This window comes from Leucopleurus acutus, assembly GCF_964270905.1.
Source record: "Leucopleurus acutus genome assembly, chromosome: 7".
Classification (NCBI taxonomy): domain Eukaryota; kingdom Metazoa; phylum Chordata; class Mammalia; order Artiodactyla; family Delphinidae; genus Leucopleurus; species Leucopleurus acutus.
Window position 1 is genome coordinate 36798986 of NC_139150.1, and position 26356 is coordinate 36825341.

Here is a 26356-nt window from a genome sequence, read left to right on the forward strand (position 1 = left end):
CAATGTGTTGACCTTCTTGCCTTCAACAGAGCCAGGAGGACCGCGCCCAGGTTGTGTCCAACTTGAAGGGCATCTCCATGTCTTCAAGCAAACTTCTTCTGGCCGCCAAAGCCCTGTCCACAGACCCTGCAGCCCCCAACCTCAAGAGTCAGCTGGCTGCAGCTGCCCGGTACGTGGGAGCTGGGAAGCCCAGCCCTAGAATGTTGAAGAGACTGGGGAGGGGACATCTCATGAGAAGTCCCTGGCTTAGGAGTTGTTCCAGGCGAAAGAGAAATGACTAGACTTCCTACACATACAGGATGCAGAAATGATGACCTTTGCGCTCATTCACTTGACTTTCTCTTCCTCCCAGGGCAGTGACTGACAGCATCAACCAGCTTATCACCATGTGCACCCAGCAGGCGCCCGGCCAGAAAGAGTGTGACAATGCCCTGCGGGAATTGGAGGTGGGCCCTGTCAGGCTAAATGGGGTTGAGGTTGAGGAAAGGGTTCTTGGTTGGAGGGTGAGGGGGGTGTCTTGGATCTCACTTCACCCTCCCCCTCTACAGACGGTCCGGGAACTCCTAGAGAACCCAGTCCAGCCCATCAATGACATGTCCTACTTTGGCTGCCTGGACAGTGTCATGGAAAACTCAAAGGTAAGTGCACCCAGGAACCCAGGAGGGCGGAGGACAGGAAGATGGAACTAACTGGGGGCTGCTCTGTCCCTCTGAGGACAGGCTCTGACTCTCTTGACACACTGTGTTCCTCAGGTACTGGGTGAGGCCATGACTGGCATCTCCCAAAATGCCAAGAACGGAAACCTGCCAGAGTTTGGGGAGGCCATTGCCACAGCCTCCAAGGCCCTCTGCGGCTTCACCGAGGCAGCTGCACAGGTTATGCTCCTGAGATGGTCCCTGGAATGCCCCTGCTTTCCCTCCCCCACCTCCTCGCAGCCTGACACACTTGCAGAAAACTCAAAAAGTTATGCTTGCAAAGCCAACTGTATGGAAACTGGGGATCTTTCCCCCTCCTAAAGTAGAGATATTTGTCAGCAGTCATAGAACACCAGCAGTTCTGATCACTGTCACCCCTGAGCCCTGGTGCTTTGAGGTATGGTTACACTGTCCAATCATTGGGCTGTTTCCAGACCCAGTTTTCTTGGTATGTGCTGATTAGCATATGCAAATTATTTTCACATAATTATTACTTGGGGGGGCAGGGCAGGGAGGTGTGCCTTAAGGCATGTGGGGTCTTAGTTCCCTGACCAGGGATCGAACCTGGGCTCCCTGCAGTGGAAGTCTTAACCACTGGACCACCTGGGAAGTCCCCACATAATTGTTACTTTATTAGAATAGTACCAGGGACTAAATTTCCAGTTACTTGCGTCACCGCTTAACTTTGCCTTTTTCTACATTATGAAGTGTAAAACGACCTATTAGCTCAGAGTATTCTGCTTTTGTATATGAATCCTTAAAACAAACTGGCTTGAGAGCTCATCATCTCAGACTGTGTCCCTGAAGGCCTATCATCCTGCTCCTTCAGTCGCCCTACCTCCCCGTGTCCTGTTCTGTTGGGTGGCCTGCGGTATATGGTTTAACTTATTTCTGGAATAGCATGAAGAGGAAAAAGCAAAGTTACCATGTGTTGGGTGAAGTAAGAATCAAACCTTATGATGGTCTTCCAAGCAAAAACAGATTTTGGCAACCATTATACCCATCCCTTCCCCCTTTCCAAATCTCTGAAGCTTGGAGGTATCGTTAAGTGTTAATTAGCCTAACACCCTCTATAGTTTTACAACTATCTCTAAAAGGGGTTTTGTGTGTGTGTGTATGGGGCTTTCTAACTTTTTTTTACTGCCACTTACAGTAAGCAGTACTTTTCACCTTAAGACTCAGCATACAAATACATACATATAGAATTTTAATAAAAACCTTATTTTGTGTCTTTCCTTTTTTTTTTTCTTTTTTTACTTTTTTAATCTTCTGAAATGTTTGAACAAATTTAACAAAACAGGAGAGGTTTTTTTTGCCTCTTATAGTGTAACTATAGCTAGCTAATATACCTCCACTCACATAGAACCCTGGCCACTAAACTTAGCCCTGCTCCCCTTTGTCCCCACTATCGCTATTCGAGTCCCACCTAAGGAATATTCCTTATTCCTCACCCCACCTCTTCTCTCTCCCCAGGCTGCATATCTGGTTGGCGTCTCTGACCCCAATAGCCAAGCTGGACAGCAAGGGCTGGTGGAGCCCACACAGTTTGCCCGAGCAAACCAGGCAATTCAGATGGCCTGTCAGAGTTTGGGAGAGCCTGGCTGCACCCAGGCCCAGGTAACTCAAAGGGACAGGCACCATGGACAAGCCTGGGAAAGGCTGCTGAGCCAGGACAGACCAGCCCTGTGAGGGGGGAGAGGGAGATGCAGGACATGTGGGGAAGGAGAGGTTGGGGCCCCAGCTCTGACCCCCTACCCACAGCATCTCTGGGTCATTGTCTTCTCCTGCCGTGCTTCTCATTGTTCCTTCACTTACTGCCAAGTTCACCACCTCTTTATGGATGTTTGAGCTCACTCTCCTACAGAGCCTGTTATTATTTCTCCATCAGTGTGTCGGCTTTTCATCTTCCTTTCCCCCACACCCTGCTCATGCTCATCTTTGGGTATCTCTCTCTCCCAGATCTTGACTTTTCAGGTGACTTTGTCTTTCCTAATTAGACTTCCAAGGGTATTGCTATACATCCCCCAAGCGAAAGGGGCTGCTCCCTGGAGTGGACACTTCCCTCCTGCCCTCATTGTGGCTCTTCCACGTTTCTGTCTCCTCAGGTGCTCTCTGCAGCCACCATTGTGGCCAAACACACGTCTGCACTGTGTAACAGTTGCCGCCTGGCTTCTGCCCGGACTGCCAATCCTACAGCCAAGCGCCAGTTCGTACAATCGGCCAAGGAGGTGGCCAACAGCACGGCCAATCTTGTCAAGACCATCAAGGTTCCCGGTGTTTGAATTCTCAGCCTCTCCCTGACCTATCCAGTTTTCTCTCCCCTGACCCCCTGTCATTCCCTAAGGCTTTCTACCAAATCCCACGTGCCTGAGCCCAAGGCCTGTCCTATCCAGGCTGGTCATCACCAGCCTCTCCCCACACCCTTTAAGCTCAGGAGGGAGACCTGGGCTGCACCGCCTTTGTCTACAGTCCGTCCTGAGGGCCTCCCCATCACTCCCTTTTCAGGCGCTGGACGGGGCCTTCACAGAGGAGAACCGTGTGCAGTGCCGAGCAGCAACAGCCCCGCTGCTGGAGGCTGTGGAAAATCTGAGTGCCTTTGCGTCCAACCCTGAGTTCTCCAGCGTTCCCGCCCAGATCAGCCCCGAGGTGAGGCCCGGTGAAGGCAGAATGGATGGGCCGTCTGCCGCTTCATCTTCCCAGGAGTCTTGAGATTCACCTCCCTGCTTCCCCTCTCCCCAGGGCCGGGCTGCCATGGAGCCCATCGTGATCTCTGCCAAGACAATGTTGGAGAGTGCCGGGGGCCTAATCCAGACAGCCCGGGCCCTGGCAGTCAATCCCCGGGACCCCCCGCGCTGGTCGGTGCTGGCTGGCCACTCTCGTACGGTCTCAGACTCCATCAAGAAGCTCATTACAAGCATGAGGTACAGGGGGCGGGCTGGAGAACCAGTGTGACTGGGGGATATACGTTGTGACAGAATGGAGGGGTGGGCACTTACGTGCAATGAGATGGGATGGTGTTGGAGAACACCTGTTGTCCAAGATTCGGGGGATACAGGGAAAGGCAGGCTAGCCTTATGTTAAAGGGACGTTCTTGGTGTTGGAGCCTGTGATGTGTCTGCAGGGACAAGGCTCCAGGGCAGCTGGAGTGTGAGGCGGCCATTGCAGCTCTGAACAGCTGTCTGCGGGACCTAGACCAGGCTTCCCTTGCCGCAATCAGCCAGCAGCTTGCTCCCCGTGAGGGAATCTCTCAAGAGGTAAGGGGGAAGGGGGTTCTATGAAAGGTGTCTGGGAGGAGCGATGGCAGGCTTGAGGAAGGTGGGGGATCTGGGAATGGGCTTCATAGAAACATCGAGGGTATGGAACATGCCAAGGGGGTTAGTTAGTTGGATGTGGAAGGAAGAGTGGGGTCCTGTGCAACTAGAGGGTCCTTTTGCAGGTCACAGTCAGAGCTAAAGTTCGCTTCCTCCCCAGGCCTTGCATACCCAGATGCTCACTGCAGTGCAGGAGATCTCCCATCTTATTGAGCCACTGGCCAGTGCTGCCCGGGCGGAAGCCTCCCAGCTGGGACACAAGGTACCTGGGGAGACACGTGGGGAGACCGGGATAGGGTAAGCAAGGGTACCTGGCCCGGCTGACCCATTCCAAACCCTTGCCTCAGGTGTCCCAGATGGCCCAGTACTTTGAGCCACTCACCTTGGCTGCAGTGGGTGCTGCCTCCAAGACCCTGAGTCATCCTCAGCAGATGGCACTCCTGGACCAGACCAAAACCTTGGCTGAGTCTGCCCTGCAGTTGCTGTACACGGCCAAGGAGGCTGGCGGTAACCCCAAGGTACTGAGGGCCGGGTTGAGGGGCTGCTACTACAGTAAGAGAAGCAGGAACAGCTGGGCCCCAGCTCACTCAGTCTGCCCCACAGCAAGCAGCTCACACCCAGGAAGCCCTGGAGGAGGCTGTACAGATGATGACAGAGGCCGTGGAGGACCTGACAGCCACCCTCAACGAGGCAGCCAGTGCTGCCGGGGTTGTCGGCGGCATGGTGGACTCCATCACCCAGGCCATCAACCAGGTTGGAGTCTTGGGGTGCCCATGGACAGAGCCTACTGTGGACCAGGGTCCCTGAGCCCAGTGGCAGAGACCAACAATCTTTCCTCTTCCCCCATTCTCTCCCCTTAGCTAGATGAAGGACCAATGGGTGAACCAGAAGGTTCCTTCGTGGATTACCAGACAACTATGGTGCGGACAGCCAAGGCCATTGCTGTCACCGTTCAGGAGATGGTGAGTTTGGGAGAGAAGAAGAGGACTGCTCTTGGAAAGTCGAGTTTGGACATAACTTCACTTCTTCCACTGTCTCCAGGTAACCAAGTCAAACACCAGCCCTGAGGAGCTGGGCCCTCTCGCTAACCAGCTGACCAGTGACTATGGCCGTTTGGCCTCACAGGCCAAGCCTGCAGCTGTGGCTGCTGAAAATGAAGAGGTAACTCGGAGGCAGTTGTGACCTTCCCCAGCGCCTCACAGGAAACCCCAGAGGCATGCCCCTTGTTCTATCATGTCAGCCTCTGGGGCTGTCCCACCCTCGCCCCCTCTGATCTTTCATAGAAAGGGGAACTCCTCCTCAGGGCCACTCCACGAAAGAGTGATCAGGGCTCCGCATAGGGACAGCATCAAAGCCTTCGGTCACAGGCATAAAGGAGACAGCCCAGGATCTAGAGCTTTCCTGGTCTGCCGCTGTTTCTCTGCTGACCCTCTTCTGGGCCTGTGGCTGCTTTTCTGCTGTGCTGCAAGCCTGTATTCCCTTCCTGGTTCTTCTGTTGTAAAGCCCTGAAGCGCTTCCTTCCTTAAGCTCCTGGCTTTCCAAGAAAGCAAGTAAAAATGGATCTTAGCGTGACACACCTAATCCCCAGCCCCAAAGCCCTCCACAACCGCACCGCACACAGGCCAACTTGTAAGCCGTGGCCTCTGACTCAGATACCCCAGCATGAAGTGCTTCTCCCCTCCTCCTCACCGTGCTTAACAAGGTCCTCACAGCTGGTGCCCACAGGCCAGTATTTTCCATGTGTGGGAGGTGGCCTCCTGACTAAAGGCTGTGAAACAGGACAAGTCTGTGCTGGGCGCTTTTTCTCACTACCTCCTCAGTCTGCAGTGCATGGTTTCTTAGGTCCTTAGTGACTCCTCCGAGCGCACTGGACGTACCCGAGCGCCTCTCGTAAAATCCATCTCCCTCTTTCACCTGCTCACAGATAGGTGCCCACATCAAGCACCGGGTTCAGGAACTGGGACACGGCTGTGCTGCTCTGGCCACCAAGGCAGGCGCCCTGCAGTGCAGCCCCAGTGACGCCTACACCAAGAAGGAGCTCATAGAGTGCGCCCGGCGAGTCTCTGAGAAGGTGACCGAGCTCATCCCCACGGACTGAGGGCCAGGCTCCCCAACCCTGCAGCCTTTCCCATCCTCCTCCAGCCTTCCCAGCCCTCTCCTCCGTCCCTTCTCTCAGACACCGGTGACCTTTCCCTTTCACGGGACACCGGCCACAGTCGCCACATGACTCTCCTCCCCCAGGTCTCCCACGTGCTGGCTGCGCTCCAGGCCGGGAATCGTGGCACCCAGGCCTGCATCACGGCAGCCAGTGCTGTGTCCGGCATCATTGCCGACCTCGACACCACCATCATGTTTGCTACCGCTGGCACACTCAATCGAGAGGGCGCTGAAACTTTCGCTGACCACCGGTGAGGAGGGCACTGGGCCTCATGGAGGCAGGGCGGGGTTTGGGCCACAGAGGCTGGAGGGGCCGGGGGAGGCCTGAGAAGAGCTGACTGGGCCGGACCCTCCCCCAGAGAGGGCATTCTGAAGACTGCAAAGGTGCTGGTGGAGGACACCAAGGTCCTGGTGCAGAACGCAGCTGGGAGCCAGGAGAAGTTGGCACAGGCTGCCCAGTCCTCTGTGGCCACCATCACCCGCCTCGCCGACGTGGTCAAGCTGGGTGCAGCCAGCCTGGGAGCCGAGGACCCAGAGACCCAGGTATCCAACTCACACCCCTAATTCTGGCCAGAACCACTTCCTGTTCCCCCTTTTCTTCCCACAGACCAGAGCCTCTGCTCCCCCACACAGGTGGTGCTGATCAATGCAGTGAAAGATGTGGCCAAGGCCCTGGGAGACCTCATCAGTGCAACAAAGGCTGCAGCTGGCAAAGTTGGGGATGACCCTGCCGTGTGGCAGCTCAAGAACTCCGCCAAGGTGGGAGGAAATGAGAGCTGCTTCTGGGGAGGGAGCGGATCATTGTGCTTCCTCCTGTTCCTTAAAATGATCCCTCCTTCCCTCCCTCCTCTGATGCTCCCCAGGTGATGGTGACCAATGTGACGTCACTGCTTAAGACTGTGAAAGCTGTGGAGGATGAGGCCACCAAAGGCACACGGGCCTTGGAGGCAACCACTGAGCACATACGGCAGGAACTGGCGGTGAGTGCAAGTCTGGGGCATCGGGGACTTGGGTCGGAGAGCAGGGTCGTGATAGATTGTGAACTTGCGCCACGCACACACACACGCACACACACACACACACACACGTTGATACACAGTCTCCTGCTCGTTGCCAGACTTCTTATACGAGCTGCACTCTTGTCTTCCCCTTCCTCACCTATTTCCTCCCTAGCGTTTGACACCTCCCTTTCATCCCCCCACTTTCTCTGGTCACCAATGGCCTCTTAGTTGCCACATGCAGTGGCCGCTTCTTGGCCTTCATCTTCTTCAGACATTTTCAAAGCAGTTGACTCCCTTAGCAAGCCTCTCTTTGAAAGCCTTTCTTCCTTTGGCCTTCTTGACACTGGCTTTTCTCTTGCCTCCCGCGTCTCTTCTGTAGTCGTCATTGAATCACCTTCAACCTAGTAAACGTGGAGGCCTTCCCAGAACTGCACATATCGCCCTCTTACTCTGTCCTCTTCTTTGGGAAGTTTAACCACTCTCTTTATTGTTCTCTAACAAGTTGAATTCCAATTCTGAGTTTAGTTATTTCCAACTGCCTGTTTGACATCAGCACCGAGATGCAGTGCCTCCCAACCAGCTGTTCTTCCTGACATGCTGCTTCCCACTAACGATGGTAACAGCCTCCCGGTCCTGAAGGTTCCCTCAGTCATCTTTGACTTCACTGCCTTACTCACCATATTCAGGCCATCGCCAGGTCCTGCCAGCCACCCTCCTCTGTTCTCTTTTCCTTTCATCCCTCCTCTCCGGACCCACTGGCAGCACTCTCCCTCACTTTGACTGCTGTGCCAGTTTTCTACCTGGTGTCCCTGCCTTCAGTCTCTGTCACTTTCATCTTTCCTACTCATCTTTCTAAGTTTTTTTTTTTATGTATCTATTTGGCTGTGTTGGGTCTTAGTTGAGGCATGCGGGATCTTTCGCTGTGGGCTCCAGAGCGTGTGGGCTCTGTAAGTTGTGGCACGTGGGCTGAGTTGCCCCACAGCATGTGGGATCTTAGTTCCCTGACCAGGGATCGAACCCGCGTCCCCTGCATTGGAAGGCGGATTCTTAACCACTGGACCACCATGGAAGGCCCTCATCTTTCTAACTTCTAAATTCATCTTTCTCATCTTCTGTTTTCGCCTCTCCTTAGAGATGTCTACATTGAAATTCCTAACTTTCTGCTTCCCAAACCTGATCATTCCCTCATCTTCCCATATCAGTAAGTGGCACCTCTTAGTAACTCAGTTCCTAAAGATAGAAACCCAGCTTTAACATCTTTCTCTCGTTCCCTACATCTGAGCCCATCAGCAGTTCTTTTAGTGCTCCCTCCAAATAGATTTCATTTGCCCTTTGCCCCACCTCTGCTACCACCACCTTGTCCAAACCATCATCGGTCCTTAGCTGTGTTTATGTGATAGCGTCTGTCTAATCTCCCTGCTTCCCCACTCCACTCACCCCCTCTAGTCCATCCTCTCTACACGGTAGCCAGAATAATTTTTTTTTTAGGCCGTGCCGTGCAGCTTGTGGAATCTTAGTTCCCCGACCAGGGATTGAACCTAGGGCCATGGCAGTGAAAGCGCCAAGTCCTAACCACTGGACTGCCAGGGAATTCCCAGAATTATCTTTTAAAAATATACATCAGGTTATGTCACTTCAGTGCTTACAACCCTTTAGTGACTGCCCTGGCGTCTGTGGTAAAATCCACTCTCCTTACCATCGCCTCCCAGGCCCCAGGGCCCCTGCTCTCCTCCCCTCCCAGGCCCCAGGCCCACTGCATTCTCAGCTCTGCCCACTGCAGGCCCTTGCTCTTGCTCTCTTCCAGCTTTTTGAACATCTGGTTCCTTCTACTCCTTTAGGCTTCAGCTTAAACATCCCCTCCTCCTGAGGCCTTCCCTGACCACCTTTATGAAAAAGGACTTCCTTTTTCTTTCTCATCACAGCACCCTCTTTTTTTCCTTCACAGTCTAGTTTCTTTGCTCGTTTACCTATGTATAATCTGTATCCAAAACCAGATTGTAAGCTCCACGAGAACAAGGGCCTTGTCTACCTTATCCCCCATTGCATTCCTAGCACCTCACACAGAATCTGCCACGTAGCTGATCTTTAGTAATTTGTTGGATGAACACATACATCAAAATATTTTTATGACTTTTACATATTATATGAAATTCTAACTTCCTTATTCTGATATTCAAGACCCCAACAATCTTTTCTCCTTCATCCGTGTATTCTGGAACATTCCTTGATACTCTCCCACTTGATGTCCTGGTTATTCATGCTCTACCACTTACCTAAAATGCCCTCCCAGAGCTTCCCTGGTGGCGCAGTGGTTGAGAGTCCGCCTGCCGATGCAGGGGACACGGGTTCGTGCCCCGGTCCGGGAAGATCCCACATGCCGCGGAGCAGCTGGGCCCGTGAGCCATGGCCGCTGAGCCTGTGCGTCCGGAGCCTGTGCTCCGCAATGGGAGAGGCCACAACAGTGAGAGGCCCGGGTACCGCAAAAAAAAAAAAAAAAAAGCCCTCCTGTTATCTATATTTCTTAAGCCCTGGCTCCTTGCCCACCTTCACCACTCAACCTGTCAAGGCTTCTCTTTACGAATGAAAACCCAGCTCAGAGGTACTTCTTTAATTTCAAACAGATAAGTTCTCCCTGATCACTTCAGTCAGAAATGACAACCAGCTGCCTTCTATTATATTAGCTGTGAACGTGTGAAAGTCTCCAAGCACTTGACCTATGATAAATATTCAGTGAATGCTTGTTGAGTGAACACATGGATGAATAAACCAATCACATGACTGCTGTGCTATCTTACAGCCTCACTTACTGTGGAATTTTTCTTCTTGTTCTACCCCCAACAGGTCTTCTGTTCCCCAGAGCCACCTGCCAAGACCTCTACCCCGGAAGATTTCATCCGCATGACCAAGGGTATCACCATGGCAACAGCCAAGGCTGTGGCCGCTGGGAACTCCTGTCGCCAGGAGGATGTCATTGCCACAGCCAATCTAAGTCGCCGTGCAATCGCAGATATGCTTCGGGCTTGCAAGGTAGACATCCTTGTGGTGAGGCAGAAGTTTGAGGCAGTGAGGCAGCTTTAGGGCAGAACATGGTAGGGAGAAACTGTAGGGACTTGGGGGACTGGGAGCTCCCAAAGGATCCTAAAGCTAACATATTACCCGGTGGTATAGGAAGCAGCCTACCACCCAGAAGTGGCCCCTGATGTGCGGCTTCGAGCCCTGCACTATGGCCGGGAATGTGCCAATGGCTACCTGGAACTGCTGGACCACGTGCTGCTGGTAAGGCGGGAGTTGTCTGCTCTTCACATCAGCCTCCCTAAACACACAGTGCTCTTCCCACAGGCCTCAGACCCCGCTCTCTAATTTTTTGTTCAAATCTCCCCCCCAACCCCACCATCTATTCCCCAAATCTGTTCTTATTTCCAAGTCTCCTTTCCACTGGGGCCCCATCAGTCTCAGCATCTTTGGTTCTCCCACTCATCTCTTCCTCTTTTTGTTTTCTCCTCTCTTCCCACCTGACCTTCTCCTTCTCTACCTCGTCATCTCTTCTTTCTTCTCATTTCATCATTCTCCTTGTTCCTTGTCAGCCGGTGAGTGACACACAGCCCAGCCCCACTGTCTTCACCATGTGTGCCGTGTGATGCCTGGAGTCCACCTGCATAGGCTGTGTGGTGTTTGAGGCTGTGGTGTGGAGCGGTCTAGGAATGGGGGCGGGGTGGGGAGGGTTTTGATCTGCCCTTTTTCAAAGGTCAAGGTAGACGCTAAGATCTGATGTTCCCTGCTCCCTGCCCCCGTCTTCCCCAGACCCTGCAGAAGCCCAGCCCAGAACTGAAGCAGCAGTTGACGGGGCACTCAAAGCGTGTGGCCGGTTCAGTCACTGAGCTTATCCAGGCTGCTGAGGCCATGAAGGGTGAGGGGCGACCAGGGGCAGGGAGGGAAGGGAGACGCTTGTCCCAGGGAGACCTCTACTTCCGGTAGTCTGCTTGGAGCTGGCCTCTGCCCATAGTCCTCACAGATGCCAGGGCCCCGGTGCTAGTAACCGTGCTGCCCAGTGCCCCTGACCTCCCTGCTCTGCCTTAGCCTCTTCCTTTCCCACTTCTTCCCACCAGGAACAGAATGGGTGGACCCAGAGGACCCCACAGTCATTGCTGAGAACGAGCTCCTGGGAGCTGCGGCTGCCATTGAGGCTGCAGCCAAAAAGCTGGAGCAGCTGAAGCCCCGGGCCAAACCCAAGGTCAGTCCTGCTTCCTCCCTCTCCCCTACCCTCAGAACATCTGCACCTTCAGCCCCTCTTACTTTCCATCTCTCTCTGCAACCCTCGTCTGTTCTTTGCAGGAGGCGGACGAGTCCTTGAACTTCGAGGAACAGATACTAGAAGCTGCCAAGTCCATCGCAGCAGCCACCAGTGCCCTGGTGAAGGCTGCGTCAGCCGCCCAGAGGGAACTGGTGGCCCAGGGGAAGGTAAGGACTCGGACAGCCAGCAGAAAGGGGACGGCAGCAGCTTTGCGGTCCGCACCTGCCTGCACTGTAGCTGGGAGGCCCCTAGGACCTGCGGAGAGCACAGGTCTAAGCAGGCTCCCGCCTTCCTCCACAGGTGGGCGCCATTCCAGCCAATGCACTGGATGATGGGCAGTGGTCCCAGGGCCTCATTTCTGCCGTGAGTGTATAACTCCCCCTACATCCCTCTGAGCTTCAGAGACTTGAGAAGGCTGGAGAGGGCATGGACCAGAGCAAGAGGCATATTGTAATCTAATCTCCCTGTTTCAGGCCCGGATGGTGGCTGCAGCCACCAACAATCTGTGTGAGGCAGCCAATGCAGCTGTCCAAGGCCACGCCAGCCAGGAGAAGCTCATCTCATCAGCCAAGCAGGTCGCCGCCTCCACAGCCCAGCTCCTCGTGGCCTGCAAGGTCAAGGCAGACCAGGACTCTGAGGCAATGAAACGGCTTCAGGTGAGGAACCCTGACCCATCCCATTATACCTTGAGCTGTGCTGCTTTAAACTGTCACCCCCGAGGCATGCTTTCTGTGAGGGAGTTGAGGGACTCTCTCAGCTGGGACCCTACCTGAGTTCTCAACTCATGCTGCCTTCTCTCTACCCAGGCTGCCGGCAACGCAGTGAAACGAGCCTCGGATAACCTGGTGAAGGCGGCACAGAAGGCTGCAGCCTTTGAAGAGCAGGAGAACGAGACAGTGGTGGTGAAGGAGAAGATGGTCGGGGGCATTGCCCAGGTAAGCTCTGTGCCAGACACTCTGAGGGACACTGTCAGCAGGGCGGTCCCAGTGCCCGTGCCGGTCTCAACAACCCTAAACCCTAAGGCACATACGCACTGACCTGAGTCCCTGATCTCCATCCCTCAGATCATTGCCGCCCAGGAAGAGATGCTTCGGAAGGAACGAGAGCTGGAAGAGGCGCGGAAGAAGCTGGCACAGATCCGGCAACAGCAGTACAAGTTCCTGCCTTCAGAGCTTCGAGATGAGCACTAGGGCAGCCGCTTCTGTTCAACGCAGACCCAGCCCAGAGACTGTGCCTGCCACCACCAAAGCCTTCTGGGCTGTCGGGCCCAGCCTGCCACCCCAGCACTGCCCGAAGTGCCTGCCAAACCCCGGGCCTGGCCCTGCCCAGTCCCACTGCACATCCCCTGTCCCCTCCCCGATCCAAGTGCCTTCATGCCCTAGGGCCCCCTAAGTGCCTGCCCCTCCCCAGAGTATTAACGCTCCGAGAGTATTATTAACGCTGCTGTACCTCAGTCCGAACCTGCCAGGGCCCCAGCCCGCTGCACCCCGCCAGCAGCTTCCAGCCAGTCCCCACAGCCTCCGCTCTTCTCCTCCTTTTTGATACTGGCGAGCCCCACCCCCCAGCTACCTATGGGGGCCGTGAGGGTGCAAGCCCCCAACAGGTCATGCTCCAATAAAGGTGATTCTGCCTGCAGCCTCTGCCTGGCTTCATGAGGAGGTTCCCCCAGGGCAGGGCAGAGAGAGTGGGATTCAGTTCTGTACCCACTTGATCTGGCTCAGAAATGGAGCGGGGGCAGACCGGCAGTCTGCCCCGAGGCCCCTTCCTCCTACTTGCACCCAGATCCCTGAAGTCATCCTCGTCGGGAAGCTGTCCCCGAGGAGTCGCACTCCTGTTGTCCCCTAGCTCACTGGCCAGCGCCTACGCCTCACCAAGTGTCATTCTTCTGTTGCTGGGACAGCAGCTGCCGCTGCTCTTTGTGGCTGCAAGGGACACCCTGTGCTTCATCACTGCTCAGAGTATGTGAACAAATCCAGTCCCTAGCCAAATCCGAATTTTCAAAAAGCAGCTTTGCTGAAAACAGTAAGCCTATGGATACAAGTGTCTGGGCCTAAGAGAATTGTGGCCACAGATTTGGTTGAGGCAGTTAACAAGCAAGGCTGCCTCAGGTAGGCTCAACTGTTGACTGGGTTGGGCACTTCCAGGCCCTCCCAGGCCTTGCTGCTGCACCGGCCTAGAATAGCGCTAGAACAAAAGTAACTGAAAAAGCCGGACCCAAGTGTGAGGCCGCATAATCAGAGACCAGAGCTCCCCTAGTGGCCAGGCGGGTGCTCGCAGCCCTGTTCCAGCTGCCCTGCTACCCTGTAGGTTGAGTGGAGGGAAGTGGTCAGGGAGGTGGGTGCTGTGTGCTTCCACTTCCTTCCACATCCACCCACGCTGCCCACACTGCCCACACTGCATGGACCACCTGGCAGTCCTCTCAGATCTGCCGCTACTTTCATGCATGATTCTTTAACCAGCCCTGGGGCCCAGTTATCTCCTTGCTTCTCCCTCCAAGTAGAACACAATTACGCCCATCTGCTGCTACTCTTGTCACCTCCTGTCACCTCCTTGAAGCCATGACATCTTCTACTCCTATACCATTAGAGTAAGTTTAAAGTAGACAGAATGAGTTTGTCCTCCCCAGGGCTGCCCATTAGGGGAGGTGCCAACTTCCTACCATCACTCCTGTCGCCTGTGAGTAATTCATTCAATATTTACTAAGCCATGCCCATGCTAAGCACTGGAAAACAGAGATGTATTATCACCTCTCTGACGCAGACTGGCAACTGCAATACGTACTGCCGTGGCCCCCTAACCCCGGATACAATGTCCTAGCATCGTTGAGGACCTTAGAGATCAAATCCCTTTTAAAACTTCCCCAACAAGTGGTAGTCCAGACTGTTTGAACTCCTCCAGCTATGAGCCCAGGACAGCTGCTGACTCCTGCTACCACTTCCCTGCCATGTCCTCAGGAATTGTGACCAATCACGTACCTCTCACTAGTGATGCCTCAGGGAGCCTTCTGGGGAGAGACTTGAATACCCATTAGATCAGCAGTTCTTAAACTGTGGTTGGCCCTCCGGCCCCTAGAGGTTCCCAAGACCCTTTCAGGGGTCCATAAGGTCAAGATTACTTTCATAATAATACTAAGACATTATTTTCCTTTTTCACAGTGTCAACATTTGCACTGACGGTGCAAGAACATTGGTGGATAAACTGCCTTAGTACAAATCAAGGCAGTAGCTCAAACTGTACTACAAATAGTCATTGTGGTCTGCACCACCATGCACTAGCAATTTAAGAAATAAGTGCTGGCTTCTTACTTAAGAATGTCCTTGATGAGGCAGTAAAAAAATATTAATTTTATTAAATCTTAGTCCTTTAGCAACAAGTCTTTTCAATATTCTGTGTGATGAACTGGGAAGTATGCATAGAGCACTTCTGCTGCACACTGAAGTATGGTGGTGTCTAAAGGAAAGCACCTAGACAATTCTTTGAGTTGTGAGCTGAACTAGCTGCTTTTTTCATGGAGCGCCACATTTACCTGCAGGAATGACTGACAGACAAACCATGGTTATCAGACTTGGGTGTCTGGCAGGTCTTTTCTCGAAAACCAATACAAAAAACCAGACTGTATCACTTCAGGGAAAAACCTGACGGTACTTGTAGCCAATGATCCAATTCAAGCTTTCAAGTGAAAACTAGAATTTTAGAAAACTTGTTTCTGCCATGAGCTTTACAGCTTCCCCACACTTAAACTTTTCTGTTGAAACCATCATGATTTTTTTACTAATATATAATGAAATGTATTGACATTTGAAACATCTGCATAGCTCAGTGAATCATTTTCCAAATGACCAGTGCTTGATGTTACAAAATTATCCCTGGGTAAAAGATCCAACCAAAGTGCAATACAGACTAATTGGTTACAATGAAACGTTGTACAAAAAGGTTATTGATATAGTTTCATTGCAACTAACCCTTAAGAGCATACCACCTGTCAAGTATTGATGTAGCATCAAAGAAGAATATCCAGGATCACACAAAAAGGCTACAAATACCAATGACCCTCGAACGACATGGGTTTGAATGGCACTAGTCCACTTATAATGTGGACTAGTTTATTACAGTACTACGTGATCTGCGGTTGGTTGAATCCAGGGTTGCAGAATCATGAAGACGAAGGAACCGAGCATACAGAGGGTTAAGTTATGGGTTTACAACTTCACAGACCCCTGTCTTGTTCAAGGGTCAGCTATATACTATTCTCTTTTCCAACTACGTATCTGTGTGAAACTAGATTCTCTTCCTATACGGTACTTTAAACAACCAATACATAGCAACCGATAGAAAGCTCAAGTAGATTTTGAGAATCCAGTTGTCCTCTATTAAGCCAGATATTAAAGAGATTTGCAAAAATGTAAAATAACTGCCATGCGCTCACTAATTTGGGGAGGTGAATATAGTTATTTTTCATTAAAAGTATCTTAACATGGTAATGTGTAATGGGTTTGTTTCTGTTACTTTTAATGAATTAATAAATATTGAAATTTTTTCTTAGTTTCCATTTTAATATGGTAAGTATTGACAGATTGATAGATATGATAGATATGACTCCAACAAAAGCTTTTTGGATCTTCAAACGCCACTCTCAATTTTTAAGAGTGTATGGGGGTTCTAAGATGAAGAAGTTTGAGAATTGGCCCACTAGACCATGAGTTCCCCTAGATCCACATAGTATCTTTGTGAATTCTGAACCTGGTGCACAAAAAATTCACCCGGCAAATGTTTACCAAGTGCCAACTCTATGCCTGATGCTATGCTACACTGGGGATTCAGAATTGAAAAAGACAGTCCCTGTTCTGGAGATCAGTGAAGGAGGCAAACAGGTACAAGGACAGTTATAACAGGGACTATGAGAATGTCAGTTAGGAGCCTTCACCAGAAACATGTACCTATTAGGTGGAAAGGGTGGTCAGGACAAGTGGCTAGGGAAGGCTTCCCAGAAAAGCTGCCACTTGGTCTTTACAGCCACCAGGAATCAGCCAAGGGAAGAGCATTTTAGCGAGAGAGAACAGAAAGGTGGAAGCTTCAAGAGAAGTATGGTGATTTCCAGTTCCTGCACTTAGCTCAGTATGAATGCTGCACAGAAGTACAAGTCTGTGTACTGGGGGTGAGGTTGGAAATGAAAGGAGGTAGAGCTAGAGAAGTGGGCAGGAGCCAAAACAAAGGGCCTTATATACCATATTAAGAGATGTGGATTTTTCCCATCAAAAGAGGGAGGGCGAAGGGAGGGGTTTGGGAGGATTTTAGGGTCCTATTTGCACCAACTTTAAAGAAAGAGTTTTGTGTAACAATGTGGAGGAGAGCTGGGGAACCAGGAGTAAGACCACAACAGACCCAGGCAGGAGGTAATATAAGGAGCTGCCCAAGGCAACCCCAGAGACTTCAGAGGAGGAACCTCATTTGTAGGAAGTAGAACCTACAGGATTAAGTGGATGTGGGAAGTGAGGGACGGGAGCTCTTGATTACCAGCCAGGGGTCTGGCACTGGCTACAGGGTGGATGGAAGCGACTCTCACGAGTTTGGGGAAACAAGGAGACGGAGTGAACACCGCGAGATCAGTTTTGTTCCATGTGTAGCAGCAGTCGCCTAAGCAGATCTAAATACATTTCAGAGCCCCCTCCCTTCCCGCCCCCATCTCACCCGGGGCCCGGGACCCATGGTTCCCACAGTTCCCGACCCGCCAGCGAAAGCCAGGCCTCCCGCCCCTCTGCCCCTGGGGAGCAAGGCTTCCTCCGCCTGGTCTCCCCTTTCCCCCCTTCCAAGGCAGCTCTCCACTTCCTCTCCCCCCACCCCACCCCGAGAAAAACGAAAACAGCCTGGCGCCCGTGCCTCTGATTTCCCGACCCTAGGCCCCAGCTCCCGGAGCTCTTTCTGGTGGCCTCGGTCCGAGAGGACACCGCACCCCCAGCTTCTGACGCCCAGCAGCTCAGTAACTCTTACCCTCGCCCCTGCCTTCCTCGCCCCAGCCCGGCTCCGCCTCCCCACGGGAAACATCCCAAAAAAGGGCAGAAAAGAAATTTCAGCGTAAAGCTGGCTCACAAGGGAAGAGAGGAGAGTCCGCCGGGAGAAGGGGAGGAGAAGGGAGGGCGCACGGGGAGGTTAGGCGAGAGCGGGGGTGGGTGGGGGTGAGTGGAGGGGCGGTGGGGCCGGTGGAGCCCGGAGCGGGGCAAGGAAGGGACGCAGAGGGACGTGTCCCGGGAGGGGATGGAGACGGGGGAGGGGAGCGCGCCGCGTCCTGCCCGGCAGAAGCCGCGTGGAAAATATGCGGGGCACGTGGGGGTGGGGCAGGCGGGGCACGGAGCTGGGTTCTGAGTCCCAGCGACCATGGAGGAGGGGCCCTGGCTCCAGAGGCAGGGGCTGGAAGGGGCTGGAAGGGGGAAGAGAGGTCAGGCCCGCCCTCGGGGGCAGCCAGCCGGGCCTCGCCCCGCACTGCGACTGGGTCTCTGGGCTCCCCTCCTGACTCAGTTTCCCCAAGTCCTTGGAGAGACTCTCCGCTCTCACTGCCACGTCGGTAACGCAAACCCAGAGTCTGGGACTCAGGGTAAACTGAGGCACTCGAAAGGCGGAGAAGCCCCGCCTTCCAAGAGACATTTAATCCGAGGGGATTTACAGGAAACTTCTAAATTAAGTGCAGCGGCTGCTGCAGCTGATGGGGGGGACACTCCGGTCCTTGCGCCCGGGCAGCTGCCGTGAGCTCAAACCCCGAAATAGCCCCAGGGCCCCCAGCCGCAGCTGCCACTGGGCTGGGCTGTCACTCAGAAGAAGCGCGGAGCCCCCAGCCCCAGGGTCCCCTCCCCTCTGCAACGCTACGGTGTTTTCTTTCGACAGACTCTCCATCTACTTTCCCTTCAGACGGCCGTGGGAGGGGGGGGTTGGTGGGGAAAGGGAGGGGGGAGAGGCGGAGCCCCGAGGGGGTGGGCGCAGGGGGTGGCCGCGCCCCCCGACCCTGCAGCGCTTCTGCCCCTACAAGGTTTGGGCTGCGGTGGGGGAGGGTCCTGGCCCCCGGCTCCGCCCGGTCCCTCCCCGCCTTTTAGGCGCCCGCGCGGCTGGGACATCCCAGTCCCGGTTGGTCCTCCTCGCCTGCCACCCGTGCAACCACTTCGCGCAGCCAGCCCAGTCAGCCCGGTCCACCCCACAGCCCGCCGGCCGGCCGGTCTCCCACCGCAACCATGGACGCCATCAAGAAGAAGATGCAGATGCTAAAGCTGGACAAGGAGAATGCCATCGACCGCGCTGAGCAGGCTGAGGCCGACAAGAAGCAAGCTGAGGACCGCTGCAAGCAGGTGGGGGCCCCAGGCCCGGGGCATCCCCTGCCGCCACCCCACAATGCGGGTGGGGTAGGCCCTGCCCGGTGCCCCCCAGCCTCTGACCTGCTGTCCAAGGCTCTCTACTGTCCAGTGTGAGGGCTGCTGGGCCTTCACGGTACCCCTCAGGGCCCTAGCCAGAGCCACGCTTCATCTCACCCACCATAGCCTGGGGAGCCCCGGTCCCCCCCTTTCCACTCCTGCCCTTGCAGAGCCATGATAGCCCTTGCTCCTTGGGGTCGGAAGCTCTCTCTCCCCTCCCGCCAGGTCCCTACAACACCCCTGGCTGCACTGTCCCTCCTCTGCTATCCCTCTTCCTCCCTGACAGCCTCTACATATCTCTTAGTACCCCCTCGCACGCACCACTGCCTCCTGCCTGGGCCTGGGCCTGGGCCTGGCTGACTGAGGCTTTTCTCTCCCAGCTGGAGGAGGAGCAGCAGGCCCTCCAGAAGAAGCTGAAAGGGACGGAAGACGAGGTGGAAAAGTATTCCGAATCAGTGAAGGATGCCCAGGAGAAATTGGAGCAGGCTGAGAAGAAAGCCACCGATGTGAGTGTGGACCTGGGGGATGGTGGGAGAGTTAGTGCACTGGGAGGGGTCCCAGACATGGGGATGGAGGGGACCTTCAGCACCAGGACAGAAACCGTTTCCTCGCAGGAACCCAGGCTAGGGCAAAAGCTGGCACAAATAATCCAAGACAGTGGGTAAATCAAAACCACTTCCCACTTCCCCCAGAGGACACAGTGTTGTAATTTCGTTAGGTTCCAGCTCTTAGCGTGTACAGTGACCAAGCAATGAGTCACCGCGGGGGTGGGTGGCACAAGAATTTACCGTCCATCTCAACTAATCCCCCAGCTGAACATGGAAAGGAGCCTGCAGCTACCTTTTCGGGGTGCGGGGCAGGGGAGGGGAGAGGAGTTCAAAGAGGGGAGCTGACTTGAGCTACACCCCCGGGGGGGGCCATTAGAAATTCCCTGGCCTTGACTTCTGGCTCCAGCGGCCCTGCTGTGCACTGGGACGCCAGCTCAGGTTCTGTCGGTCCCTCACTTACCCTCATTAAGCTCTTGGCCTTGAGACCATGCCAGGCCACGGGGCAGAGGGACAGAGCCACAAACGCCACGGCAGCCACCTTGGCAAGTTCTGCTCACTCGGAGATTCCTCTGCCCACCCCCCACCCGCTAACCAGACTTCTCCACCTCCTGCCATTCCCAACCCCTCCCCCCACGAGGCAGGAGAACGGCCATCAGACTTTGGACATGGTACTTTCTCTGCCTCATGCTCCCCGTTTGCCTTCCACCCAGGCTTAAGTTTAAGATGAGCCTGCGGTTGGGTGGATGGGGGGATTCGCATACGCACGGTCTGAACATCCGAGATCAGAGAAGACATTACTGTTCGTATTGACCATTATCCTTGTTCCCCATCCCCCCCTAGCCCCAAGGTTGGTTTCTCTGACCTCCAGCCTTCGGTTTTGGTTCTTCACCAGCCCTGGCACTTGGGAGGGAACTGACCTGCAGCTGCTAGTGAAGACGACCCTGGGCATCTGACACTCTATAAATAACTGAGGCCCAGTGCAGCTGGAATAAGGACTGGAAACCCAAGGAGCTAGGTGGGGGCTGGAGGGAGGAGGGGAAGACAGGGACAGAGCTGGGGAAGCAGGGCAGCAGCACCAGTAGAAGATAGGAAACAGTGCCCAAACTTATTGTGTGACCTTGAACACAGCACTTAACTTACACGGTGCCTCAGTTTCTCCTTTCTCTCTTGCTTCTCATTTGTGCAGAGGGGACAGCACTGCCTGTCCTGCAGTTAGAGGGCAGCATCCGTAACTGGGAAGAACTTGAGAAGCAGAAAATGGCAAAAGTCATTCCTGTGATGCGGGCCCCAGGACTTCCCAGATTCTCCAGAGTCATTTGTCACCCCACTACCATGAAGAGTTTCCCTTTTGCAGAGTCTCATCTCTCTCTAGAATAGACCTCCAGTGTCCCCCAGAGTCATTCTTACCAACCCCAGTGCTGTCCCAGAATCCTTCCACAATTGAGTCATATGGCCCTGTGCCCAGGATGGGCTCTTGTCACTCTAGGTGGCCTTCAGCACCTGGAGGATAAGCTGCAACTACTTTCTATATATGGTGTTGTTTCCCCTGCCCTACACTATCGCTCAGGACCTGCTTTCTACTCCCTCTACCCCCAGTGCTGCCACCCATCTCTTCCCTGTCACTCTCTTCTTCCCCCAAGAAAGAAAGAAAGAAAGGTCCTTTCTCCTTTCCAATCCTAAATCTCGCGGTTTCTGTGTTTTGTCCTTGAGGGAGAGACAAGGGATAACCTAACGTTTATGGGGTGTGGACTCTGCAGGCACATATTCAAGTGCTTTCTGCATATTATTTTACTATTTCCCAAGATTGCTTGTCATCAGAATCCCTTGGAAGCTTTAAAAAAAAAAAAAAAAGGGGGGGCTTCCCTGGTGGCACAGTGGTTGAGAGTCCGCCTGCCAATGCAGGGGACACAGGTTCGTGCCCCGGTCCCGGAAGATCTCACATGCCATGGAGCGGCTGGGCCCGTGAGGCATGGCCGCTGAGCCTGCGCGTTTGGAGCCTGTGCTCTGCAACGGGAGAGGCCACGGCAGTGAGAGGCCCACATACCGCAAAAAAAAAAAAGATGGAAAGATTTCCAAGCCCCTGCCCTGGAGATCTCAGTTCAGTGGCTCCAGCATGGAGCTAGAGAACCTGGTATTTTTTATACACCTCCCAGATGATCCTGTTATTAATCCAGTATTAGAAGCACTGCATTATCTCAGAACAGCCTACAAAGTAGGAACTGCTATTGTCAACTCCAATTTAAAAAGGAGGAAACTGAGGCTTAGAGAGACTAAATAAGTTACCCAAGGTCACACAAGTAGCTCAAAGACAACAGTGTCACTCAGAGCTGACGCTCTTAACACCAAGTTGCACTACTTCTCTCATTTTCCCTTACTGGGGCCCTTCTTGCTCTGTCCTCTCTTTCTCAAGGTATCGTCTGTTTCTGTGCACGTTCTCCAAAACCACCATGATTTTGCCTCTGTACTGCAGGATCAGTGGCTGATCTGCCACTCACACTGCCCTCGCACCGACCTCACTTGCCTCGGGCATTGGCAGGGAGTACCCTTGGTACAGCCTAGGGTGTCCTAAATAGGCCTGGCTTGCTTCCGGAGCCTCCCGCTAGGGGTCTGCCTGGCAGCGAGTGACATCACAGAGCTTGATTCTGTGATTGGCGGTTTTTAGCAGCACTGCAGTCTGGTTGGCCTGATTCTTCCCCACCCCTTGCCTGGGCCAGGCTCTGCTGAGGAGTCATCAGGGCTGCCTCAGACCTGGTCCCAGCAGTTGGAGGGCTCTCAGGAGGGATGGAGGGATCTGTGTGCACATAACCATTGGAGATTATGCACCGTGCTAGAAGAGGCCCTGTAGCAGGGGAGTGGAGCTTGTCCAGGAGGGCATGTTTTGGGCTGGAGCACAGAGTCTGCACAGAAGATGGTTGGTTTGGGGGGAAAAAAAATAGGTTGAAATTCTGGAGGTCAGGAAACCTAGGTTCGTTCTGACAAGAATCTTAACCATCCTCTGAAGCCTCTCTGATCCTCAAGGCAGACAAAGCCTCTCTGACCTCTGACCTTTGACTCACAGGCCGAGGCAGATGTGGCCTCCCTGAACCGCCGCATTCAGCTGGTAGAGGAGGAGTTGGACCGGGCGCAGGAGCGCCTGGCTACAGCCCTGCAAAAGCTGGAGGAGGCTGAGAAGGCAGCTGATGAGAGTGAGAGGTGGGCAGGGGGGTCCTCAGAGGGTGGGCCAGGGAGGGGGCTGGGAGCCTGTCTCTGCTGGTCCTAACCCGACCCCTACCCCTCTCCCTGACTCTCAGAGGAATGAAGGTCATCGAAAACCGAGCTATGAAGGATGAGGAAAAGATGGAGCTGCAGGAGATGCAGCTGAAGGAGGCCAAGCACATCGCTGAGGATTCAGACCGCAAATATGAGGAGGTGAGAGCCCTGCCCCACTTTCTTCTCACTCCCGAGTCCCAGACACCCCCAGTCATTCACCATGGATCTCCTCCTCCTCTCTTCCCCATCCCCACAGGTGGCCAGGAAGCTAGTGATCCTGGAAGGAGAGCTGGAGCGCTCAGAAGAGAGAGCTGAGGTGGCTGAGAGGTGAGGACACCACAGGGCGGCAAGTGAAACTCGCCTTGAGCCCATGGCTCTGGGGCACTCTGCACAGTGGGGAGGCAGTTTCCCAGGCGTGGGATCACAGGGACGGGTCCTGCCTCTGACCCCTACGTGCTGCCCCCAGCCGAGCCAGGCAGCTGGAGGAGGAACTGCGAACCATGGACCAGGCCCTCAAGTCCCTGACGGCCTCAGAGGAGGAGGTAGTCACCTCTCTGGACCTTTCTGGGCAATGGCACCTTCTCTAGGCTCACCTTCCCCTCCATCTCAGGCTGCTCTCTCTCACCTGCTGGGGGCCGGGAAGGGCCTGGGGCTCCTAAACTCTGCCTGCTGTCACTCTCACAACTTTGCTCTTCTCTTCTCTCCTCCACCCCTCCCCCACTGTGCCATCTCCGCTGTCTCCCCCACTGTGCCCTCACACCCCACCCTGCCACACACCCCCTGCAGTAAATGTGGGGACCTAGAGGAGGAGCTGAAAATTGTTACCAACAACTTGAAATCCCTGGAAGCCCAAGCGGACAAGGTAGAGGGGGGTAGAGGGGCAGTGAGGATGGGGTCCTTCAGGGGAGGGAGGCGATGGGCCCAGGCAGGGCAGGGCCGGATGTTTGATGGAGACAAAATCAGGAGTAGCCTGTGGGGCTCCGTGGAGGAATGAAGGACTTGTGGAGGCGATGAACTGATGGCATGTGTCTGTCCCTAAAAGTATTCCACCAAAGAAGATAAATATGAAGAGGAGATCAAACTGCTGGAGGAGAAGCTAAAGGAGGTGAGAGTCTTTCCAGTCCAAATCCCCCTCAAGCCCCCCAGTACCCGCCAGAGACCTCCTGTGGCAGGGAATCTGGGGACAGGGACGGAAGAGAAAGTTGATAGCGTCTGGGAGGGCCTAAGCTCCTGTCATTTTCCCCATCTTGCCTTTATGCCCAGGCTGAGACCCGAGCAGAGTTTGCCGAAAGGTCGGTGGCAAAGTTGGAGAAAACCATTGATGACCTGGAAGGTAAAAGGGATATTCCTCTGTACCCCTGAACCTTTTAAAACAGGTCCATATTCCCCATGACTTATCTTCCCATCCCATGATACTTGCCAGTGGTAAATTAGGGTTGGACCACCTAGGACTCCACAGACTCTGGCGGTCTGTGCCTCCCATCCAAGTAGGTGTAGCCCCGTCACCTCCAGTGCTTCTCGAGCTTGAGCGAGCATGGAAATCACCTCAGGGTTTTTAAAACACAGATTCCTGGGTGCTGCTCTGAAGCGACTGCTGACTTTGGGCTGAATCTGTGTCTAACGAGCTCCCGGGTAATGCAGATGCTGCTGGTCCTCACACCACACTCTGATCTAGACAATTCTGTGTCCAAGTGCAGCACCTTCTTCATTAAATAGAGAGCTATTTGGTTTACTATCTAGGTTTTCATGATAACATTAATGGAAAATACTTTTTGAAGCTAGATTTGGTGAAAACAAGCATCCAGGCATTTGCTAGTCTGTAGCTACTTCTCACTGTTACCGACAGCGTTGTGCCTAAAGCTGTCTTTCCTTTTTACTTCACTTTCATAACTCCCTCTTCTCTTGCTTCCAGCCTTCTCAGGCAAGCCTCAGTTTTCTCTCCAACTTTAGGACTTTAGAACTTTCTGGCTTGAGCACCCTCTCCTTGAAGCAAGCACTCCTGCTTATGCAAAGCACTGTGCCCCCAGGCCCCTGGGGGAGGCAGGAGCTCCTGGGGGGAAGCACCAGTTTGGGGTACAGAAAAGAGCAAAAGACATAGGGATAAAGAGAGGGGAGGAGGGGGCCCTGACAGCTGTCCAGCCTGTTCTCTGGCCTGTCTCTCTCACTCCATCTTCGTCCACCTCTCTCTGATTCTTGTTCTCTCTTTCCATTACCCTCTCTCCTTCTGTTCCTCTTTCCCTCCATTCCCTCTCCCCATACTCCCACCTGGCCCCACTCCCCTGGACCCCCCAGACGAAGTCTATGCACAGAAGATGAAGTACAAGGCCATCAGCGAGGAGCTGGACAACGCACTCAACGACATCACCTCCCTCTGAGCCTCTCACCAGTGTGGCCCGCGGCCCCTTCTCTCTTCTCCTTTCCACTCTCTGTAATGGGGAGGGGGGCAAGCAGGAGGAGCAGAAATTGCCAACATTGCACAGCCAGGCTGGACGCAGCCTAGGAGAGCCCCCGTCACAGCTGCCGCCCACCGTGGCATTTGCTTCATCCTTCTATATCCATCCACTCCTCCCTCTACCCGCCAGCCTCTCCCGCTCTCTGCTGCTTAATAAACTCAACTTGGTCTCCACGCTGTTTTCCTGCCCTCCAGAGAGCACTTCCATCACCCCCACAGAGCACTGGTTCACTGCTGAGACCCTGGCTCCTACGGGCACCCCTGATCTTGTGACCCCCCCCCTCCCCTACTGATCTCACCCACAAAACACTGTGGCCCACACCGGAACCCTCTCTGCATGACTCTCACTGCTGCATGTGGGCACATATGACCACATCAGTCAACCACAGGCCCTCTGGTGCCTCTGAGACACACGCCCTTCTGCAGACCCAGGCATGTCACTGCCCTTGGAGCATTCAAGCTGTGATTCCAGGATCTAAAAGAATGACTGGAAGGGAAGTGGAATGGTGAGGTGCAGGGGAGGGGTGAGAAGGTTGTGAATGGTCTGGGATGAAGTTTGGAGAGACACTGGATGGCAGCACCATGGGGCTTTCCCTGCAGGTCTGTTTTCTGCCTCAAGTCTGTCTGTCTGTCTGTCTGACACTCCCTTTCCTGGCTCAGTCTTTGTCTTTCCTCCTGCTTCCAACTCTCTTCAACCTTTTAAAGAAGGAGGGTAAATTAGTTTATGACTCAGGCCTTCCCATCCCACCTCCACGGCCCCAGAGCCTTGAGTGAGGCATCCCTGTCTGACTTGTTCAGTCCATCCATTTGTCCCACCCACAGGGTCCTCAGATCCCTGAATGTTTGGGTCTTCCTGTGCCTCCAACCCACTCCGTGTCTATTTGTAACATCCCCTGTCCATGCCTCCCCATGTTTCTCCCCCACCAACCTCACGGGTTGCTTCCCCCCACAGAGACCTTGGCCAGTGCCAAGGAGGAGAACGTGGAGATCCACCAGACCCTCGACCAGACCCTGCTGGAGCTCAACAACCTGTGAGGGCTGGCCCTGCCCCCGGCCAGGCTGTAGTTGCCACCGAATAAAACTGATGTTACCAGTATCACGGGGCCCTTTAAGCCTTTCTTGGGTGTTGGGGATGGTGGTGGTGGTTTTCCAAAGTGGAGAAGGTAGAGAGGATGCCCCAGGGGAAGAGTGGAGTTGGAAGGACCCCTGAGTGAGCCAGAGGGGTGGGGCCCTGGGCTCACTGAGGAGGGGTTGTGAA

The 26356-nt window shown here is 54.1% G+C and overlaps 2 protein-coding genes across 6 annotated transcripts in view; both read left to right on the top strand.

Moving 5' to 3' along the window:
• The window catches only part of TLN1 (talin 1), a 32017-nt gene extending 18927 nt beyond the window's left edge, over nucleotides 1-13090 (top strand). For all 3 annotated transcript variants that reach the window (XM_082843027.1, XM_082843029.1, XM_082843028.1), the window contains 28 exons: nucleotides 30-169; nucleotides 353-446; nucleotides 549-638; nucleotides 753-875; nucleotides 2169-2312; nucleotides 2801-2962; nucleotides 3201-3341; nucleotides 3435-3616; nucleotides 3817-3949; nucleotides 4167-4268; nucleotides 4354-4524; nucleotides 4610-4759; nucleotides 4867-4968; nucleotides 5048-5167; nucleotides 5931-6077; nucleotides 6248-6414; nucleotides 6523-6706; nucleotides 6797-6922; nucleotides 7027-7143; nucleotides 10006-10191; nucleotides 10333-10440; nucleotides 10966-11071; nucleotides 11271-11395; nucleotides 11497-11622; nucleotides 11756-11818; nucleotides 11929-12111; nucleotides 12262-12390; nucleotides 12520-13090. In XM_082843027.1, the coding sequence (XP_082699153.1) occupies nucleotides 30-169; nucleotides 353-446; nucleotides 549-638; nucleotides 753-875; nucleotides 2169-2312; nucleotides 2801-2962; nucleotides 3201-3341; nucleotides 3435-3616; nucleotides 3817-3949; nucleotides 4167-4268; nucleotides 4354-4524; nucleotides 4610-4759; nucleotides 4867-4968; nucleotides 5048-5167; nucleotides 5931-6077; nucleotides 6248-6414; nucleotides 6523-6706; nucleotides 6797-6922; nucleotides 7027-7143; nucleotides 10006-10191; nucleotides 10333-10440; nucleotides 10966-11071; nucleotides 11271-11395; nucleotides 11497-11622; nucleotides 11756-11818; nucleotides 11929-12111; nucleotides 12262-12390; nucleotides 12520-12645 (3747 nt within the window). In that variant the 3' untranslated portion in view covers nucleotides 12646-13090. The remainder of the gene's footprint in view (nucleotides 1-29; nucleotides 170-352; nucleotides 447-548; nucleotides 639-752; nucleotides 876-2168; nucleotides 2313-2800; nucleotides 2963-3200; nucleotides 3342-3434; nucleotides 3617-3816; nucleotides 3950-4166; nucleotides 4269-4353; nucleotides 4525-4609; nucleotides 4760-4866; nucleotides 4969-5047; nucleotides 5168-5930; nucleotides 6078-6247; nucleotides 6415-6522; nucleotides 6707-6796; nucleotides 6923-7026; nucleotides 7144-10005; nucleotides 10192-10332; nucleotides 10441-10965; nucleotides 11072-11270; nucleotides 11396-11496; nucleotides 11623-11755; nucleotides 11819-11928; nucleotides 12112-12261; nucleotides 12391-12519) is intronic.
• Nucleotides 13091-18582: 5492 nt separating this feature from the next.
• On the top strand, nucleotides 18583-26194 carry TPM2 (tropomyosin 2; the record flags this gene model as incomplete). 3 transcript variants are annotated; one of them, XM_082842393.1, is made up of 9 exons in its annotated part: nucleotides 18583-18786; nucleotides 19230-19355; nucleotides 22456-22589; nucleotides 22688-22805; nucleotides 22903-22973; nucleotides 23113-23188; nucleotides 23689-23751; nucleotides 23910-23979; nucleotides 26051-26194. In XM_082842393.1, the coding sequence occupies exons 1-9, from the start codon at nucleotides 18673-18675 to the stop codon at nucleotides 26131-26133; spliced, it is 855 nt and encodes a 284-aa protein (XP_082698519.1). In that variant the 5' UTR covers nucleotides 18583-18672. The 3 variants fall into 3 exon arrangements, with proteins under 3 accessions (XP_082698519.1, XP_082698521.1, XP_082698520.1); XM_082842395.1 differs by lacking the exon at nucleotides 23113-23188 and adding an exon at nucleotides 23433-23508; XM_082842394.1 differs by lacking the exons at nucleotides 23113-23188; nucleotides 26051-26194 and adding exons at nucleotides 23433-23508; nucleotides 24939-25021.
• Between the last annotated feature and the right edge of the window lie 162 nt (nucleotides 26195-26356).